The sequence below is a fragment of the Dermacentor albipictus genome, chromosome 7 (assembly GCF_038994185.2).
Source record: "Dermacentor albipictus isolate Rhodes 1998 colony chromosome 7, USDA_Dalb.pri_finalv2, whole genome shotgun sequence".
NCBI lineage: Eukaryota > Metazoa > Arthropoda > Arachnida > Ixodida > Ixodidae > Dermacentor > Dermacentor albipictus.
Genome location: NC_091827.1, coordinates 129952531 through 129973120, shown reverse-complemented (window position 1 = coordinate 129973120; position 20590 = coordinate 129952531). Strand labels below are relative to the sequence as shown.

Here is a 20590-nt window from a genome sequence, read left to right as displayed (position 1 = left end):
ATTTAATTATTGGAATGGACTTTTTGCAGGCGAACGGTGCAGTTATCAACTTGCAGGAATCCTGTGTGCCGTTCTCAACGAAGCACGCCATCGCGACGTTCGAGTGTGAAGAAGAATTCAATGCGCTTCAAATGATAGACGACGACGTCACGATACCCCCATGATCCAGCATAGTTGTCGCCGTAAGAAGCACCGTATTCAGAGACTATGAATGAATATACAGACAGTAACGCTGGACTCTTACTAGAAAAAGGGATCTGTATGGCAAGGGGTCTTGTTCGGCTGCGTGACGGGTGTTCAAATATCTTCCTGACTAATTTTGGAAATGAAGTCCAGCATGTTGCGAAGGGAACCGTCATTTCACGCCTTACCGATTATGAGCAGATTACGGATTTGAGCCCTTCCGATGCTGCACTACTGGAGTCTGAAAACGTAGACTCATTACTGGCATCCGTCAACATCAAAGCAGCACTATCACCGAGCCAGAAGCAGCAAATAGAGAACCTTGTACGAGAATTCGCGGCGTGTTTCTCAACGACATCGAAAATCCAGAGAACATCCATCGCCAAACACCATATCATTGTCGCCGAAGCTGTGAGGCCTATTTGCCAGCATCCCTACCGAGTGTCACCGAAGGAGAGAGATTATCAGCAAACAAGTCGAAGAAATGCTTAGAGACGACGTAATTCAACCATGGACCAGCCCGTGGGCTTCGCCTGTGCTGCTGGTAAAGAAAAAGGATCAGACCAGGCGCTTCTGCGTTGACTATCGGAAGCTAAACGTTGTCACAAAGCGGCATGTCTATCCACTTCCGAGGATCGATGACACCCTCGATAGACTAGGGGATGCGAAATTCTTTTCCTCTCTCGACCTCAAAAGCGGATACTGGCAAATAGAAGTGGACGAATCGGATCGTGAGTAGACAGGATTCGCCACACCAGACAGACTATACGAATTCAAGGTACTTCCGTTCGGCCTCTGTTCCGCACCTGCCACCTTTCAGCCGATGATGCACACTGTGCCTTTCGGGTTAAAGTGGCAGTCCTGTCTGGTTTATCTTGAGGATGTCGTGATTTTTTCTACTACCTTTTACTCAGCGTGTGGAACGACTAAGGACTGTGCTCAAAGCTATTAGTTCAGCAGGGCTGACGATAAAGCCACAAAAATGTCACCTCGGCTTCCATGAGCTACTTTTCCTCGGCCATGTGATTAGCTCCGAAGGCATCCGTCCTGACCCTGAGAAGACCGCAGCAGTAGAGTAGTTTCCTAGACAACTGATAAAAAGGCCGTTAGGCGATTCCTAGGACTTTGTACCTACCACAGGCGTTTCGTCAAAAATTTTTCAAACATTGCCGAACCGTTAACGCGATTAACAAAAGAAGATAAGCCTTTCGTCTGGCAAAGTGAACAAGAAGATGCATTCAATGAGCTGCGACGGCGACTTCAAAACCACCCTGTCCTTGCGCACTTTGATGAGGAAGCGGAAACAGACATCTACACAGCCGCCAGCAATTTAGGACTGGGTGCCGTCCTCGTTCAATGGCAAAACGGAAAGAGTGATTGCATACGCTAGCCGCACTCTTTCGAGGGCTGAAACCAACTATTAACCACAGAAAAAGAATGCCTCGTAGTAATATAGGCCATAGGAAAATTCCGACCATACTTATACGGTAGACCGTTCCGAGCAATCAGCGACCATCACTCATTGTGCTGACTTGCAAACCTCAAAGATCCTTCTGGACGACTTGCTAGATGGAGTCTGAGGCTGCAGGAATACGACATACCGGTCGTGTACAAGTCAGGTCGCAAGCACAGTGACGCTGATTGTTTATCACATGCGCCTGTCGAATATGCTCTTGTGAAAGATGGACACGAATTTCTGTTTCTTGGAGCCGTAACCAGATCTTAAATGGCCAAACACCAGCAGTCTGACGCCGAGTTGCTTCTACTCATCAGGCACCTCGAGGGACACCCCGTCCATGTTCCGCGAGTTTTCTGCCGGGGTTTGTCATCGTATGTGATGAGAAATGGCGTCCTGTACAAAAGAAATTTTGAGCACAGCACAGAGAAATTTCTACCCGTCGTTCCTTCAGCTTTGCGATTCGAAATCTTAGAAGCCTGTCACGATGACCCATCAGCAGGACACCTCGGGTGTGAGCAGAACGTTCGCCCGAATTCATGCTAAGTACTACTGGCCAAAGCTATCGAATTCAGTATAGCATTATATACGAACATGTCGGGATTGCCAAAGACGCAAAACGCCTCCAATTAAACCCGAAGGCCTCCTTCAACCAGTAGAACCCCCAGGAGCCCCGTTCGAACAAGTAGGAATGGACTTGCTTGGTCCCTTTCCGAAATCGTCATGAGGGAAACGATGGATTGCAGTAGCGACGGATTACCTTACCCGATATGCCGAGACATCCTCTCTAATCAGTACGACGGCCGTTGAAGTGGCTGAATTCTTTGTCACCAAGATAGTATTACGACACGGTGCCCCTGCAATTATTATCACGGACCGAGGAACTTCGTTCACAGCCGATTTAACGCAATCCATCATGAAACTGACTCATACCAGCCACAGGGAAAGAACTGCCTATCACCCTCAAACAAATGGGCTACTCACCGAGCGATTGAACAGGACGCTGACCGAAAGCCTCGTCATAAGCATTGGAAGGGCGCGCTGCAGACCAGGACCAGCGACAACCATTGGTCCACTGGACGCAGCAACCCCATAAAGACGACGTGCCTAACAGTCGGCTATCATTTGGCAGCAGCGGAAAGAAACTTCGGTGAACTGACCGGTTGCTTCTTAAACGCAGGCACTGCAGCTTTACCACTTCCTGATCAGCTGAAAACTTGGATGCAAGCAAGGTATCGCCTCTGCCACATAGAATAAGCCGCAAAGCCTCGTCATAAGCAAGCATTGGAAGGGCGCGCTGCAGACCAGGACCAGCGACAACCATTGGTCCACTGGACGCAGCAACCCCATAAAGACGACGTGCCTAACAGTCGGCTATCATTTGGCAGCAGCGGAAAGAAACTTCGGTGAACTGACCGGTTGCTTCTTAAACGCAGGCACTGCAGCTTTACCACTTCCTGATCAGCTGAAAACTTGGATGCAAGCAAGGTATCGCCTCTGCCACATAGAATAAGCCGCTAAGCCTCGTCATAAGCAAGCATTGGAAGGGCGCGCTGCAGATCAGGACCAGTGACAACCATTAGCCCAATGGACGTAGCAACGCCATAAAGACGACGTGCCTAATAGTCGGCTAGCATTTGGCAGCAGCGGAAACATCGGTGAACTAACAGTTGTAGTCTCCGCCTATATAGCCGTGCTCCGCCGGGAGTCACCTAGACCACCGCGCGGGTCCGAGGATCCGAGCCCCTCAGGGGGACGATCAGCTCAGCCGCGTGCGTAGCGTGTGCGCGAAGGGTACGCTCGTTCGGTCTCCTCTGGGGGCGAAACAGAGCGCCGCAAGGAGAAGGCCCAGAGTACAAGGATGCGCTTATTGTACGACCAACTTGGCGTTCAGGATATCTGTATGCACACGTATCGGCGCGGGGCTCGTGAGCCGAAGCTCCCGCAAGTCAAGGGTGACACTTAGTATCTCAAAAACGCGGTAACACGCCGCTATACGGGAGGATGACTGCCAACGACCGTGCTACCAGGGCAACATTCTTTCAGCTCGGAGTAGCCTCCGAGGGCAACTCGGCGCAGTACGACCGCGCACGTCAAGTGAGCCGCGTCTCTTTGGCGTAGCCTTCAGAACAGGAGCAGCGAATGGGTACGCAACCGCCTCGGGGCGAGGACCTTCGGCAAGACCGGCCAACCAAAGGGGTGGCCGGGAGAATCGGAAGTCAGTGCGCACCGTTTCGCTGTCCGAGAGCTTCTCCCCGCGTTGCCGCTCCTCGGTCGACTGGAGTCGCCAGGAGAGAGGGAACGTGGGTTCCCACCCAAACAGACCAATCGGGAGAGCCCCTGGGCCGTTCGGGGGCGGACAGCAGCAAGTGTTTTACGGTCCCGCTGCCGTTCGGTGCCCTCAGAGGAACGAGAGAGGGAAAGCGGTGGACCGCGCGTGCGCAGTTCGAAAGCGACCTCGCCTCACTGCGGCTCCTATGCCCAAAACGTGCTGCGCTATGGCGCTGCAACGAAATGGGCTACGCAGTCCCCCACAGTTTGCTTCTTAAACACAGGCACTGCAGCTTTACCACTTCATGATCAGCTGAAAACTTAGATGCAAGCAAGGTATCGCCTCTGCCACATACGATAAACCGCAAAGCCTCGTCATAAGCAAGCATTGGAAGGGCGCGCTGCAGACCAGGACCAGTGAGAACCATTAGCCCAATGGACGAAGCAACGCCATAAAGACGATGTACCTAACAGTCCGCTATCATTTGGCAGCAGCTTAAAGAAACTTCGCTGAACTGACCGTGTGTTTCTTAAACGCAGGCGCTGCAGGTTTACTACTTCCTGATCAGCTGAAAACTTGGATGCAAGCAAGGTATCGCCTCTGCCACATAGGATACGCCGCAAAGCCCCGTCGGGAGCAAGCATTGGAAGTGCACACTGCAGACCAGGACCAGTGACAGCCATTCGCACACTGGACGTAGCAACGCCGTAAAGACGAGGTGCAAGACAGTCGGAGATCATATGGCATCAGAAGAACTTCACTTTGGCCTAGTTGGTGTTTACTGCATATCATATTGACCGCAAATAAAGACGGGGACAGAGGGAGCGAACACAAACGGCAGGTGCGGTAAACTTTCAACTGTTTTATTCACGGCAGCCCGTGGGCATATATAGGCATATAGAACATGCGCAGATCGCAGCAAACAAGAACACTCATCAGCCTAGCGTGGCAACCAATTATCAAAGAAATCTATTTCCGATTGAAATAATCTAATAGAGGTGTCACTAACACAGTGCTGGGCTTTCTTTTTTGCGTGATAAGCCTCCATCAGTTCCAGACTGCACGCGAACTGATGGAGGCTTATCACATAAAAAAGAAAGGCCAAGACTGTGTTAGTGACACCTCTATTAGACTGTTTCAATCGGAAATATATTTTTTTTTATAATTGGTTGCCACGCTAAGCTGATGAGTGTTCTTGTTTGCTGCGACCTGCGCATGTTCTATATGTCTATATATGCCCCCGGGCTGCCGTGAATAAAACAGTTGAAAGTTCAGCGCCCGTGCTGTTTATGTGTTCTCTCCCTCTGTCCCCGTCTTTATTTGCGGTCAATATGATATGCATCATATAGCAGCAGCGGAAAGAAACTTCGGTTAACTGACCGTGTGCACATTATACACAAGTTCTAGAGCTTTATTACTTTCCTACCTGCTGGAAGCTTGGACGCAAGCAAGCCATCGCCTCTGCCACATAGGATACGCTGCAAAGCCCGTCAGAAGCAAGCATTCGAAGGGCCCCTTGCACACCCAAGACCAGTGACTGCCACTGGACGTAACGACACTATAAAGACGACGTGCATAGCAGTCGGCTATCATTTGGCAGCAGCGGAAAGAAACTTCGGTTAACCGACCTGTGCATCTTACACGCAGGCGCTGCAGATGTATCACTTCCAGATTTGCTGGAAACATGGACGCAAGCAATGTATCGCCTCTGCCACACAGGATACGCCGCATAGCCTCGAAAAAGCAAACATAGGGAGGGCGCGCTGCAGACCAAGACCAGTGACTGCCATTGGCCCACTGCACGTATCGACGCTACAAGGACGACATGCATAGCAGCCGGCGGCAATTTGGCAGCAGCGGAAACTTCGGTTAACTGACCTGTGTCCCTTACACGCAGGTGCTGCAGATTTACACGCAGGCGCTGCAGATTTATCACTTCCAGATGTACTGATATGGACGCAACCAAGGTATCTTCTGCCATATAGGATACGCCGCAAAGGCTCGTCAGAAGCAAGCATTCGAAGGGCCCCTTGCACACCCAAGACCAGTGACTGCCACTGGACGTAACGACACTATAAAGACGACGTGCATAGCAGTCGGCTATCATTTGGCAGCAGCGGAAAGAAACTTCGGTTAACCGACCTGTGCATCTTACACGCAGGCGCTGCAGATTTATCACTTCCAGATTTGCTGGAAACATGGACACAAGCAAAGTATCGCCTCTGCCACACAGGATACGCCGCATAGCCTCGAAAAAGTAAACATAGGGAGGGCGCGCTGCAGACCAAGACCAGTGACTGCCATTGGCCCACTGCACGTATCGACGCTTCAAGGACGACATGCATAGCAGCCGGCGGCAATTTGGCAGCAGCGGAAACTTCGGTTAACTGACCTGTGTCCCTTACACGCAGGTGCTGCAGATTTACACGCAGGCGCTGCAGATTTATCACTTCCAGATGTACTGATATGGACGCAACCAAGGTATCTTCTGCCATATAGGATACGCCGCAAAGGCTCGTCAGAAGCAAGCATCGGAAGGGCATGCTGGAGACAAGGAGCAATAAATGCCATTGGCCCACTGGACGTAGCAACGCCATAAACACAGCGTGAATAAGAGCCGGCGGGCGTTTGGCAGCAGCGGAAAGAAACTTCGGGTAACTGACCTGTGCATCTTACACGCAGGCGTTGCAGCTTTATCCTTTCTAGATCTGCGAGAAACTTGGACGCAAGCAAGGAATTGCCTCTGTGCCAAATAGGATATGCCGCAAAGCCTCGTGATAAGCAAGCATAGGAAGGGCATGCTGCAGACCAGAAGCCGTCACTGCCATTGGGCCACTGCACGTAGCGACGCTATAAAGACGACGTGCATAACAGGAGGCAGTCTTTTGGCAGCAGCGAAAAGAAACTTTGGTTAACTGATATGTGCATCTGACACGCAGGCGTTGCAGATTTATCACTTCCAGATCTTCTGGAAATTTGGACGCAACCAAGGTATCGCCTCTGCCATATAGGATACGCCGCAAAGTCTAGTCAGAATGAAGCATCGGAAGGGCGCGCTACAGAGCAGGAGCAATGACTGCCATTGACCAATTGTACGAAGGAATGCCGTAAAGACGGCGTGCATGACCGTCGGCTATCATTGCCAGCAGCTGAAAAAGGCTTCGGTTAACTGACCGTGTGCATCTTACACGCAGGCGCTGCAGCTTTATCACTTCCAAAACTGGTGGACGCTTGGACGTAAGCAAGGTATCGTCTCTGCCACGTACTGTAACCACCATGCTGTACGCCATGCTCCTACCCGAGCAATACGACACTACCAGTGACGTGGAGGAATTTCCCCGGTTCGCAGACGCAGCTTACAAGCTTGCACGCGAGGGAATACAGAATCAGCAGTGCATAGACTCCCAGATGTATAACGCTAGCCATCGCGAGGTTCTCTAACCACCCGGTGATGAAGTTCGCGTATGGACCCCGATTCCGCCAATGCGGCCGGTCGGATAAGTTACTGCGACGCTACTTCAATCCCTACAGAGTCCCCCGTCACTTAAGCGAGGTCAACCACGAAGTTCACCCTGAAGACACGAGTCGGCGGCCCCGTCGTTTGCAGCCCACGGATACTGTCCATATTTCCAGGATGTAACCATACCATTCACGTCGACGAGGCCATTCTCATTGCCATTCGCCTTCATTTCTCTTATGTGATTCTTTCTTCTTCATAAACTTCATCAGTATTGTTGTGTATGTGCATTGTATTTTCCCCTTTTTTCGCATTTGAAGCACGCTTGATGACGATGCTTTGTGGAAGGGGGGTAATGCCATGAACATACCAATTGGCTTTGTACTGGGTTTGCTTTTTCGGCAGAAGCTGAGGTCGACGACAACGAAGACGCACTATCAGTGAAGGTGTGAAGGTGTCTGTCGGATGGCAACTGTCTGGTTCCATTAGATCCAACTGAATAGCGTTTGTTATATATATATATATTGAGGTGACTATATAATTTTAGTAGAACGGCAAGTTGGGCTAGGTGGTGGGTGTTCATTGTGGGGTGCACACGCGCCCATTTTCCGCGCGTCGTCGCGTCGAGAGATGGCATAGACACGGGAGAGGCGCACTACGCCCTCTCCCCTTTCTCCCTCGCTCTCGCGACGTGCGCGCACCCTACCTCCCCTTTATTCCTCCCCGACTCGCGAGCAGGTAGCTGACGGGCGAGGAGGACATTCCCATCGCCTAGATAAAAAGGTACAAAACAGCGCGACAGCGGGAGACCCTCTCTCTCTGACGTCGAACGCCTAACCTAACGGGCTGGAGTAGCTGCCGCAGCCCTTGAGTGACCTCGTTTGCCTGACTATCGGGCAACGAGGCCTGCCTATTTATTACTATTACAGAGAGAACGTCCCTCTGTCAGTGTTCTTTATTGCCGGTAGCAATAAACGTTCTTACAGTTGACGCCGCTGGTTGCCTCATTCGTTCGAACCCGACGTAGCCGCGATTCCCGCGCTACGGCTTGGGAAGTAACACAAAGCGATTGCGTGGGCCTAGATGCGGAGCTCGCCTTCAGCCCTAGCCGCAAGCAGAGTGGAACCCCCACATCATCTTGTAAAAAAGGGGGTATTGCGCTAAAAAGACACGGACATTACAAGTAGAAGCGGACAAGACGCGCGTGTCTTGTCCACTTCTACTGCTGTTGTCACGTCTGTTAGCACAAAACGACCTTTTTACAACATGATTTTAGGCTCCCGCCTTAACAAGTCAAGATTATGTAATAAAGATCACGCGCTAACTGAAATGGTTAAGCTGAACGATAAAGTACCAAATACAAAACACGCCATGCCAAGCATTGCCATGACTACACTAACCGCACAAATTAATGAACACAAATGCTTGTTTTAGGTTATCCATACTTCTAAATGTACTATCTGAAAATTATGGCATAGTTCATTCATTTGCTTCTATGTTTTTCGCGAATAACGCCTATAAACATGTCCACTTCTTGTATTAGTAGTTCTCCCAAGGAGAACCCTGCACATCTATCTTCAGTCCGTTTCGCATGACTTTTGGTGTTTCTTTCGTTGTCGTATTTTCACTGTATGGGTATTACAAATTTTAGTAGATCTACCACACGTTACCGCTACATATATTTGCATTTTTTTCTTGCTGTGTGCTCATCTGAAAATATGCTGTTGCTGTTGTCGTAGCTGATATTCAAGAGGTATACTGCTATACACTGCTGTCAAACCTTGGGGTCAGCCGCCCTGCCAAGCTGCTGTATGTAGCAGCTTTCTTGCGGCTGTTCTTTCCTTTTGACGATGGAAAATAAACACGAAGTGACATGTAATTTTTGCCTCCCAGAAGGGTACCTCACGAACAAGAAAAAGGCTTTTCCTTACCTGAGCTTTTGCTCCACGGGGCGGCAGGAAATAATCACGTGATACCTGCATACAGTATCCAAAACAAGATGGAGGGTCACAGGGAGATAGAAGCATGAAATTAAAAATAGTGCTTGAAGGAGTGCGCTGTACTGGGCTGGTTGATACAACAGTACGGCGGAAGCAAACAAGGCTTGGACGGGACGAAGAGAGGACGACAGACTAGGCATTGAACTAAAGACCCCTGGTTTATTGCGGGCGATGCAATATATACAAAACACAGGCTCAACCCAGAACGCCAACAAAAAACCCAGTGTCCTTCCACTCAGTGAAGAAGGATGAGCAGCGAAGCTGTGTTTCTGGGCCCCTTGATGGCGAACTGCACCTTCGCCGCGGGTCGGTCCAGCAGGCACTATCAGCGGGATCGGCGCACGTATGGCGAGTGCTTAAGCCTGCTTCAGCTCCGCCGCGGGTCGGCCCGGCATTGCACTATCTTCGGGATCAGCCCACGTCTGGGAACACGATCCTGGGGAAACTAGCCCTCAACAGCTTGCCCGTAAAAATGGTTACGTCTTTCTGTTTCTTAATTAATTACAACGGCGACGAACGCAGGAGCTCTGGCACGAGCGCGTTCGCAGTAGCGCCAAGGGGCGCCAACGAGCCAGCTGTGGAAGAAGACGCTAGCGCCAACCTGATGATGCCAGTTTTTGTTAAGAGACGGACACGATCCTGGGGAAAGTAGACCTTAACAGCTTCGCTGCAAAACACAGTATCTTCGCAGGGATAGGAGTCGAATCATCACATGACGTGCGTCGTCAAAGCAGGCAGTCACGTTATTAACAAATAATTAATCTCTCAGCTATGCAAGCAAATAGAGGGTACACTGACGCAGGAGCTTAAGTCTGATTGGATCCACAACGCTTCGCAAATATCACGCGCTCTTCGCTCTCTATCATAATCATCAGCCTGTCTACGCCCACTGCACAACAAAGGCCTCTCCCATACTTCTCCAACTACCCCTGTCATGTGGTAATTGTGGCCATGTTGTCCCTGCAAACTTCCTAATCTCGTTCATCCACCTAACTTTCTGCCGCCCCCTGCTACGCTTCCGTTCTCTTGGAATCCAGTCCGTGACCCTTAATGACCACCGGTTATCTTCCCTCCTCATTACATGCCCTGCCCATGCTCATTTCTTTTTCTTGATTTCAACTAAGATGCCATTAACTCGTGTTTGTTCCCTCACCCAATCTGCTCTCTTCTTATCCCCCTTAACGTTACACCCATCATTCTTCTTTCCATAGCTCGTTGCGTCGTCCTCAATTCAAGTAGAACCCTTTTCGTAAGCCTCCAGGTTTCTGCCCCTAGGTGACTACTGGTAAGGCACAGCTGTTATACACTTTTCATTTGAGGGATAATGGCAACCTGCTGCTCATGATCTGACAATGCCTGCCAAACGCACCCCAGCCCATTCTTATTCTTCTGATTATTTCAGTCTCATGATCCGGATCCACGGCCACTACTTGCCCTAAGTAGACGTATTCCCTTACCACTTCCAGTGCCTCGCTCCCTATTGTAAATTGGTGTTCTTTCCCGAGACTGTTAAACATTATTTTGTTTTCTGCAGATTAATTTTTAGACCCACCCTAATGCTTTGCCTGTCCAGGTCAGTGAGCATGCATTGCAATTGGTCCCCTGAGTTACTAAGCAAGGCAATATCATCAGCGAAACGCAAGATACCAAGGTATTCTCTATTAACTCTTATCCCCAATTCTTCCCAATCCAGGTCTCTGAATACCTTCGGCAAACAAGCTGCGTATAGCATTGGCGAGATCGTATCTCCCTGCCTGACGCCCTTCTTTATTGGGATTTTCTTGCTTTCCTTATGGAGGACTACTGTAGCTGTGGGGCCGCTATAGATATCTTTCAGTATTTTTACATACGGCTCGTCCACACCCTGATTTCGTAATGCCTGCATGACTGCTGAGGTTTCGACTGAATCAAATGCTTTCTCGTAATCAATGAAAGCTATATATAAGGGTTGGTTATATTCCGCACATTTCTGTATCACCTGATGGATGGTGTGGATATGGTATATTGTTGAGTGGCCTTTACGAAATCCGGCCTGGTCCTTTGGCTGACAATAGTGTAAGGTGTTGCTGATTCTATTTGCGATTACCTTAGACAACGGACAGTAAGCTGATCGGTCTATAATTTTTCAAGCCATTGGCATTCCCTTTCTTATGGAATAAGAAAGGGGACGTTGTTGGTGTTTTTTCAAGATTCCGCTACGCTAGAGGTCATGTGGCATTGCGTATACAGGGTGGCCAGTTTTTCTAAAACAATCTGCCCGCCATCCTTCAACAATTCCGCTGTTACCTGATCCTATATTTCTCTATATCCATGTAATATTGCGCATTTAGCCAAGATAGACTGGCAGCCGCATTCTTCGCAGTTCTTGTCTAACTGACTGGACACTGACCCTTTTAGCGAGTACACATGGTCTATCAGCCTGTCGATCAAACATCAGCCTGTTTGGCCAATGTAGCAACCATTGGTCACGTCAGCACCGCTCTTCATGCACGTTTTCTGCGCTTCCCAGAGTTTAGCCTCAGACGGAGTGGTGGCATATTTGGACGACCCGCTTCTCCTGCATCGCAGCAATGCCGTTTTAGATTCACCTTTTTATGGCAACAATGATTCGAGCGGATCATCCGCGGGCGGCTATACTGGCTGCACTCCGGCGGAGCCGTACGTGGATGTCGTCTTCTGCGCACCTTCACTGAGCACGCTGACGTCAGAACACATGCCTAAGGCTGCTCGTTATATATAGGGACGCATGGCATATCGGCTTCAGTGGACATGACAGCACCGCTACAACGATGTCGCCTAACGTGCCGCTCTTCATGCAGGTTTTCTGCACTTTCCCGTGTTTCGCCTCAGGCGGAGTGGTGGTATATTTGAACGACCCGTATTTCCTGCATCGCAGCAACGCCGCTTCATATTCACCTTTTCACGTCAACAATGATTCGAGCAGATCATTCGCGGGCGGCTATACTGGCTGCACTCCGGCGAGGCCGCACGTAGATGTCTTCTGTGCACCTCCATTGAGGACGATGACGTCAGGACACATGCCTAAGACGGACCGGCTGCTCGTTATAAATACCGACCCATGGCTTATCGGCGTCAGTGGACACGACAGCACTGCTACAACATTTCGACTAATATGCCGCTCTTCGTGCAGGTAAGTGACAAGAAATATAGTTTCCACAGCAATGATACTTGTCTCGTAGTGCTGCCGTGTCCATAAACGGTGTTTCGCTGTATATTTATTTATTTATTTATTCAAAAAAACCTCACATTCTCCAGCAGGAGTATTGTGTGAGGGGGGATTATACAATACCTTCATGCATTACAAAGAGGTAACTAGTATAATAGACGTATACTAAGGTACACAAAACGAGGTGACGTTACATAATAGTTAGCGAGGAGCGTGTTGTACTACATAATTAAGAGAAAATTAATGAAAGCAACTGGGTCTCGAAAATATAGCGGTTACATCATGACGAAACTCCACACAGTCATGAATGTGGACAACATTATCAGGGAGACTACTCCATAGTTCAGTTGCTATTGATAATGCTGATGAAGGCGTTTGTATGCCCAAGTATACGTTTGAAGGAGCGGTTGTTCTGCAAACGGCGAGCCGTTTGTAACGGTTGGGAGAGAGGGAGAGCGGTTTGGTGCTGACGCATTGTTATTTTATGAAATTGACAGATTAAAGGAATCTTTCTACGTGATTCTAAGCAGGATAAAGACAGATTATTTAATATCAGTAACACTCGAATGACCGCTGTAGTCCTTGGCGGTGAAACGCGCGGCACAATTTTTTACACGCTCAAGAGCGTTGATTAGATAGGTGCGATGAGATGGTCAAATTGATGAAGCATATTCAAGTTGACAGGCCGCCATTGGAACATGAACCTGGCAACGTTTAACGCTAGAACGTTATCTAGTGAGGCGAGTCTAGCAGTGCTATTGGAGGAATTAGAGGGCAGTAAATGGGATATAATAGGGCTCAGTGAAGTTAGGAGGCCAAAAGAAGCATATACAGTGCTAAAAAGCGGGGATGTCCTGTGCTACCGGGGCTTAGCGGAGAGACGAGAACTAGGAGTCGGATTCCTGATTAATAAGAATATAGGTTGTAACATACAGGAATTCTACAGCATTAACGAGAGGGTGGTAGGTCTTGTTGTGAAACATAAGAAGAGGTACAAAATGAAGGTTGTACAGGTCTACGCCCCTACATCCAGTAATGATGACCAGGAAGTCGAAAGCTTTCATGACCCGCCGTGGTTGCTCAGTGGCTACGGTGTTAGGCTGCTGAGCACGAGGTCGCGGGATCGAATCCCGCGACCTCGTGGGAATGGGGGCGAAATGCGAAAACACCCGTGTACTTAGATTTAGGTGCACGTTAAAGAACCCCAGGTGGTCGAAATTTCCAAAGTCCTCCACTACGGCGTGCCTCATAATCAGAAAGTGGTTTTGGCACGTAAAACCTCATAATTTTTTTGAAAGCTTTCATGAAGACGTGGAATCAGCGATGGGTAGAGTTAAAATAAAATACACTGTACTGATGGGCGATTTAAATGCGAAGGTAGGCAAGAAGCAGGCTAGAGACAAGGCAGTGGGGGAATATGGCATAGGCACTAGGAATAGCAGGGAAGAGTTATCAGTAGAGTTTGCGGAACAGAATAATATGCGGATAATGAACACCTTCTTCCGCAAGCGGGATAGCCGAAAGTGGACGTGGAGGAGCCCGAACGGCGAGACTAAAAATGAAATAGACTTCATACTCTGCGCTAACCCTGGCATCATACAAGATGTGGACGTGCTCAGCGAGGTGCGCTGCAGTGACCATAGGATGGTAAGAACTCGAATTAGCCTAGACCTGAGGAGGGAACGGAAGAAACATGTACATAAGAAGTCGATCAATGAATTAGCGGTAAGAGGGAAAATAGAGGAATTCCAGATCAAGCTACAGAACAGGTATACTGGCACTGAGCACCCCATATTATGCGATTCCTCATGACGGGGTGCTCAGTGCCATTAGGAACAAAATTGAAGACTTTGGAGAAGTTAGGTTCAGTTGTGCAACCGGTGTGAATAGTGGCCAGTTTTTGGAACTGTTAAGCATTTATCTTCATTCCACTGTCGTTAGTTTCAAAAGCCAACACTATGTACAACGCAGGGGCATTTGCATTGGATCGTCGCTCGCTCCCATTCTTTCAGACATCTTTCTCAGCGCCCTTGACAAGTGTGTAAATAGCATTCTGAATCAGTCATGTGCTCCTTCCGTAAAGAGGTACGTCGATGACTACCTGGTGGTTGTTAACGACGTTCCAGGGTCTAGGCTAGATAACACTGCTGAATCTATAATTAACACATTTAGAAATGCATCGGAGCCTCTAAACTTCACGTGCGAAAGGCCTTGTGATAACAGCATTCGCTTTCTGGACCTCAATCTCACTCTGATGAACACGGATGTCTGTTTCGAATACCAGCCGAGATTGAACAAGCAGCTAATTTGATACGACACTGCAAGCTAGTAAAAAGAGGAGTTGCAATGACTTGTCTAAAAGAAGCGCTAAATAAATTTTGCAACCACAAAATAGAAAGCAGTTTCAATAACCAAGTTTCAAGGCTACGCCTAGCCGGTTTCCCTTCACTCTTGATCTATAGCGTTTGGGATAAGCTTCTTCAAAAAATCAAAGAGGTAGGAGAGGGCACTAACACAAAAAGTCCATTTGAAAGGAAGAGATTACATGTGATTCCTTACTGGCACAGGGTGTCCCACAACCTCAAGAAGGTGGCGCAAAGGTACAGTGTTATTCTTCTCTTCAGTGCACCGTGTAAGCTGGCCAAGATATGCCCTATGATGAGAAAAGCAAAATCCGAACCATGCTCTAAGAAACATGCAGCGCAGTACACGGCCTGCAAAAGTAATGCCGTATATGAGATACCCCTAAGTTGCTAACAGGTTTATATCGGTCAAACCGGACGGTGTTTTAATGAAAGGGCGCGTGAGCACAATTGGGCCATAAACAACAATGCGGGGGGCAATCTGGCAGAACACTGTAAAACGTCACAATTGCCGTCCGTATCTTCGCGACACCAGGTTTCTGGCACGGTCCAGAGATGGACTAGAACGGGAGATATTAGAAGCTTTCTACATTGCAAAGGCCGAGGGCACGTGTCTTAGCTGCGCTTCTGTGACGCTTACCGAAAAAGAGATAGCTTTTCTAATGAGATAGGGAGGTCGTGATGTCACGATGGGCCATTCTAGGTTGTATCTATTTAAAGTCCTGTTTCTTCAAAAAAACATTTAGTTGGAAATAATTCCTTGTCCGTCGTACATGTTCTTCTTTTAGTCCGCGTCTTCGTAGCGCTTTTTTCTTCAAGAACAATAGCATATCCGATGTAGAAGTTACTGCCCCGGGGGTATAGCATAGTTACGAAAGACCAATCAGGAAGAGGTGTAGGCGTAGCTATACTTATTAAACGAAACATAGCCTTTAGTATTATAGCAGTCCCAGCTGATACCCAAAGCGTTTGGATCAAGACAACGTTAAGCAAATGCAGTGTCTTTATCGGAGGCGTATACAAGGCACCAAATGGGACGACAAAAAAAATTCATCATATTCTTAAATTCTTGAATAACACTTTTACACAGGGTCACAATATTGAGCTTTTGGGTGATTCAATCTTCTGGATATTGAGTGGAATTGATATTTACATTGTGAAACAAACGTGGCACTCAGTGAACACTTATTAGAATCAATATTCTGTTACAAACTTGTACAAGTCGTAAACGATTATATGCGGATTTGTGCATCAATATCTTCCATTGTAGATCTTTTCTTTCTTTGTTAATTCTCTAAGTAGCAATATAAACGAATGCAAAGTTGATGAAAGTTTAGCTGATCATAAAATGGTTATGCTTTCTTTTGACTTCCCTGCATTCTCTTTGGATAAGGAAATACCGAAGCAGATAGTGAATTTTCATTGATGATGCTACCATACTGAATTAGCTTGAAAATCCCTTAGACGAGTTCACTACAATATACAAATCCAAGGTAGTACGGACAGCTTGTGGGAACACTTCTCGTCTGTGGTGGCTCATTGCACTGAACACTTTATTCTTAAACCAAACAGAAAAGAAAGCAGAGGAATTTGTGGATAATCTGAGTAATAGTTCATTCAAAACGAAGAATCCAGAGGAAAAGGAAAGTATGTTTCAAAAGCTTGAGCCCAGTAATGTTGAATACCCTAAGTGAAATGAGGAATTTCGAGGCATCAGTTCCATAACATACCAATGAAAATGTTTCTCTCGGATGCAGCTGGTAAGTTCTGGCGATATGTTAACCCATCAACGAAACGTTATTCTTCACATAATCAAAAAGTTACGGATGAGCGCACAGATAGAAGCTTTTAATAGTTTTTTCTCTTCCGTATTCACTCGTGACGACAGTACGGTACCGATCTCGGCTGTTTATCCTGACCGTCCTCCGGCTGACGATGTCGTGATTAATGAAGCAGGCGTCCTGCGCCTTCTCTTGCGTATTAATGTTAAGGAGGGTGTCGGTACAGGTAGCATTCCCAATGAGTTTTTATACCGGCACGCTGAGCCGATAGCTAAATACATAGCGATCATCTTTTAATCATCCATTAGCCAAAGTACCGTCCATAGATCTTGGAAACAGGCCAAAGTTGTACCTATTGATAAGGGCGGCATCACGACGGACGTAGGCAATTACAGGCCCATTTCCCTTACGAGCACCTGCTTAACGTTACTGGAGCATATTATTAGTGAACAACTTTCAAATTATCTCGAAACACATAATTTATTGCCAGCAACTCAACATGGATTCCGCAAGGGTTTCTCTACCATAACGCAACTCGTTGAATTAGGTTATAGCCTCTCTGAAGCAATCAATAACTGTGCACAGATAGATCTCATCTTTTTTTTTAAGATTTCTACAAAGCATTTGATAGGGTCTCCCACCAAAAACTGTTGTTGAATATTGATGCTTTGTTTAAAAATTATTTCTTTAGAACTCTGGCGAGAAAACCAACTCGCGCGCAATCGCCGAGAAGGGCGCAATAACTATTTCCACCAAAGTTCTTTGAGTAGGACTACTTCGGGGAACTTAGTAGCGGGGCAAATCGCTGTCAAATTATGAATGTTACTGGACGTGGGCCAACTCTGTGTCGCAAATTCTTACACATTGCTCTGTGTCGCGGGAACAACCTGGCCAACAATATTTCTGTATTAGTCGATCCTTAGTTTTTTTTTACACCTAAGCGACCAGCCCAAGTGGTTCCGTGCGACAAGCGTAAAATATCCTGTAGATAAGCCTTGGGCACGACCAGCTGGTCAAATGTGACACCTCTGCGATCTACGTAGTTCCGGTACAGCAGGCGGCCTCTCATAAAAATTCACTTTTTTCCGTGCCATACTTTCATTTCGGTTGCTTCGGATGTTCCGCAGGCTGGAGTCCATGTTTAGCTGGGAATTCAAGGCGGAATTGTCTATCTCTAACAACCGCTGTAACAGCCGCTCCCAAGTAAGCGCTACAAATTATTCTGACGACTGCTAACTCGGCTGCTGCCACTACCGGGGCCTCTGCCTGTGCGGATCCAAACTCCTGCGTTTCCAACGCGGCGGCATTCTCGATCTCCGCTGAACGGCCATCGCTTCAGTTAGTGCCGCTTCCACGACTGCTTTTAGTCAACTCACGAGCATTAGATCTCGTTAGTTCTATCACGCTAGCCTCCCGAACATTACCCCCTTTCTTGCGCAGAATCTGATCCAACTTGTTTGAGAACCAGTAAGCGTCGTAAGGCTCCTGCGGAGGAAGTGTAGCCGATATGGCAGCTTCCGTCTCAATTGCGCCAAAAGGACCTTTACTAAATACTTTTGCGACCGGAAGACATGCACTGTGGGTTTCTACAGATTGCTTAATCCAGGCGCATTCACCCGTGAGCTTAGCAGGTCCCACATAAGAGCTGTGATCCACGTTCATAGTAGCCACGCAGTCGAGCAGTACGCGATATGGTTTCCCGTTTACCTCAAGGTCGCGCAGCTTCATTTTCTCGTCAGTGCAACCGACCGATAAAAATACTACCTTTGCTTGTTACATTGCTCAGCAATGTTCTCTGCTTTGTGATAGTTGTAGCAACGAAAGGGTTTCCTCACTTTAAATTTATTATGCAGCTCTGCCTTAACTTTAGCGCTCCCCTACGACCCGAAAGTACTACATCTTCATCATCATCATCATCAGCCTGGCTACGCCCACTGCAATGCAAGGGCCTCTCCCATACTTCTCCAACTACCCCGGTCATGTGCTAATTGTAGCCATGTCGTCCCTACAAACTTCTTAATATCATCCGTCCACCTAACATTCTGCCGCCGCCTGCTATGCTTCCATTTTCTTGGAATCCAGTCCATAACCCTTAATGACCACCGGTTACCTTCCCTCCTGTTTACATGCCCTGCCCATCGCCATTTCTTTTTCTTGATTTAAACTAAAATGTCATTAACTCGCGTTTGTTCCTTCGCCCAATCTGCTCTCTTCTTATCCCCCTTAACGTTACAACCATCATTCTTCTTTCCATAGCTCGTTGCATCGTCCTCCATTCAAGTAGAACTCTTTTCGTAAGCCTCCAGATTTCTGTCCCGTAGGGGAGTACTGGTAAAACACAGCTGCTAAACACTTTTCTCTTGAGGGATAATGGCAACCTGCTGTTCAACTGAGAATGCCTGCCAAACGCACCCTTGCTCATTCTTATTCTTCTAATTATTTCAGTCATATGATCCGGATCCGCGGTCCCTACCTGCCTTAAGTAGATGTATTCCCTTACCACTTCCACTGCCTCTCTACCTATCGTACAGCAATATTTTTACTATGTAGTGTCTTTGTCCGAGTCGCCCCGTTTTCTCACGTATCTGGTGGTTCTCGTGGGCTGATCCCGATAATAGTGCAGTCTAAAAAATGTACCACTGGCCCACTGGGCATGCACTGTTGGGCTTGCACCCCTGGGGCCACTGTGCCAGTGGGCATGCGCCCGGTAGCATTTTTACAATTGCGAGTAAGTACAGCAGGGCGTAGCACTTCCGGAGGCACCTGACGTTTCTGCGCAGGCGCGAGTAAGAGCAGGTGCGAGAGAGAAAATCTGGGGGCTTTTGTTCCTTGAATATATGGCTCTGCCTAAGCACCACGGAAGAGGTTTCTTAGCACGTGTTGTGTGCGTTTGTCTCCCAGGCGTGCCGGCATTGCGGAGTGCGGTCTAGTTTGTTTACGCTCCGACGCTGACTGCCCGCGCGGTGGGGCAGCGGGCACGGACGCCCTATTTGGTAATCACTGTGTCTCAAGGTACGTTTGAGAGACTTTCTGGCGCCTGCGGCGCTGGTGTTGAGTCAGCCATGCTGGACTAAACCTTTCTGCCCCTTATGGCGCTCTACCTTCAAAAAAAAACATCACTAATTTTTCCGGGGGAGCAGTAGGGGCCGTAGTAGAGGCCCGGCCTGCTCTCCTGGTGCGGTATCTTCGCTCTTGGCAGGAATTTCGTAAGCTGCTGTCCGCAACTTTTTAGGAGCATTTTTGAGTGGTCCCCGTTGAGTGAAATAAACTCGCAGCGCTTTAGCAACAGTGGTTGAACGCCATTTCCTGAAGTCACACCGTGAGGATAATTAGCTTTGCGTCTCGACCACGTTAGGTTACGTTAGGTTTAGGTTAGCTTAGGTTAGGTTACCGTAGAAGGCGTTATGGTATTCTCACAGCGGTTACGTCGTGAGGATTATTGTTTTGCGTCTCCGCCACGTCTGGTTAGGTAAGGCTAATCCTGTGTTAAGTTAGCGTAAAAGGCCTTAGGGTAGCGCGACGTATTCTCATAGCGGTTGCAGGGGTGTCGAGTGTCAAAAGCGGCCTTTCAGCCACTTGCATTTGCATTTGCAGCCACTTGCATTTTCGTTGGAGCAGTAGGGACTGTAGTAGAGGCCGGGTCGCATGTATTAAAAATGTAGAAGGCATTGCCTTAGAAACTCTAAGGCAATGCCTTCTAGATTTTCAATACATGCGACCCGGTCTCTACTACAGTCCCTACTGCTCCAACGAAAACATCTGTGATGTTTTCAAGGTGCATCGCTTTAAGGCGCGATAAAGCTATGATCCGGCACGACTGACTTAGCACGGGCGCCGCAGGTGCGAGACAGTCTGTCCGGCACTGCGATCGCCAAATGGGGCGTCATTGCC

At 48.2% G+C, this 20590-nt stretch overlaps 1 protein-coding gene across 2 annotated transcripts in view; it reads right to left on the bottom strand.

Moving 5' to 3' along the window:
- mtTFB2 (mitochondrial transcription factor B2) overlaps window positions 1-20590 on the bottom strand; it is a 221260-nt gene that overhangs the window by 4132 nt on the left and 196538 nt on the right. For both annotated transcript variants that reach the window (XM_065424247.1, XM_065424246.1), the window contains exon 7: window positions 9300-9344. In XM_065424247.1, the coding sequence (XP_065280319.1) occupies window positions 9300-9344 (45 nt within the window). The remainder of the gene's footprint in view (window positions 1-9299; window positions 9345-20590) is intronic.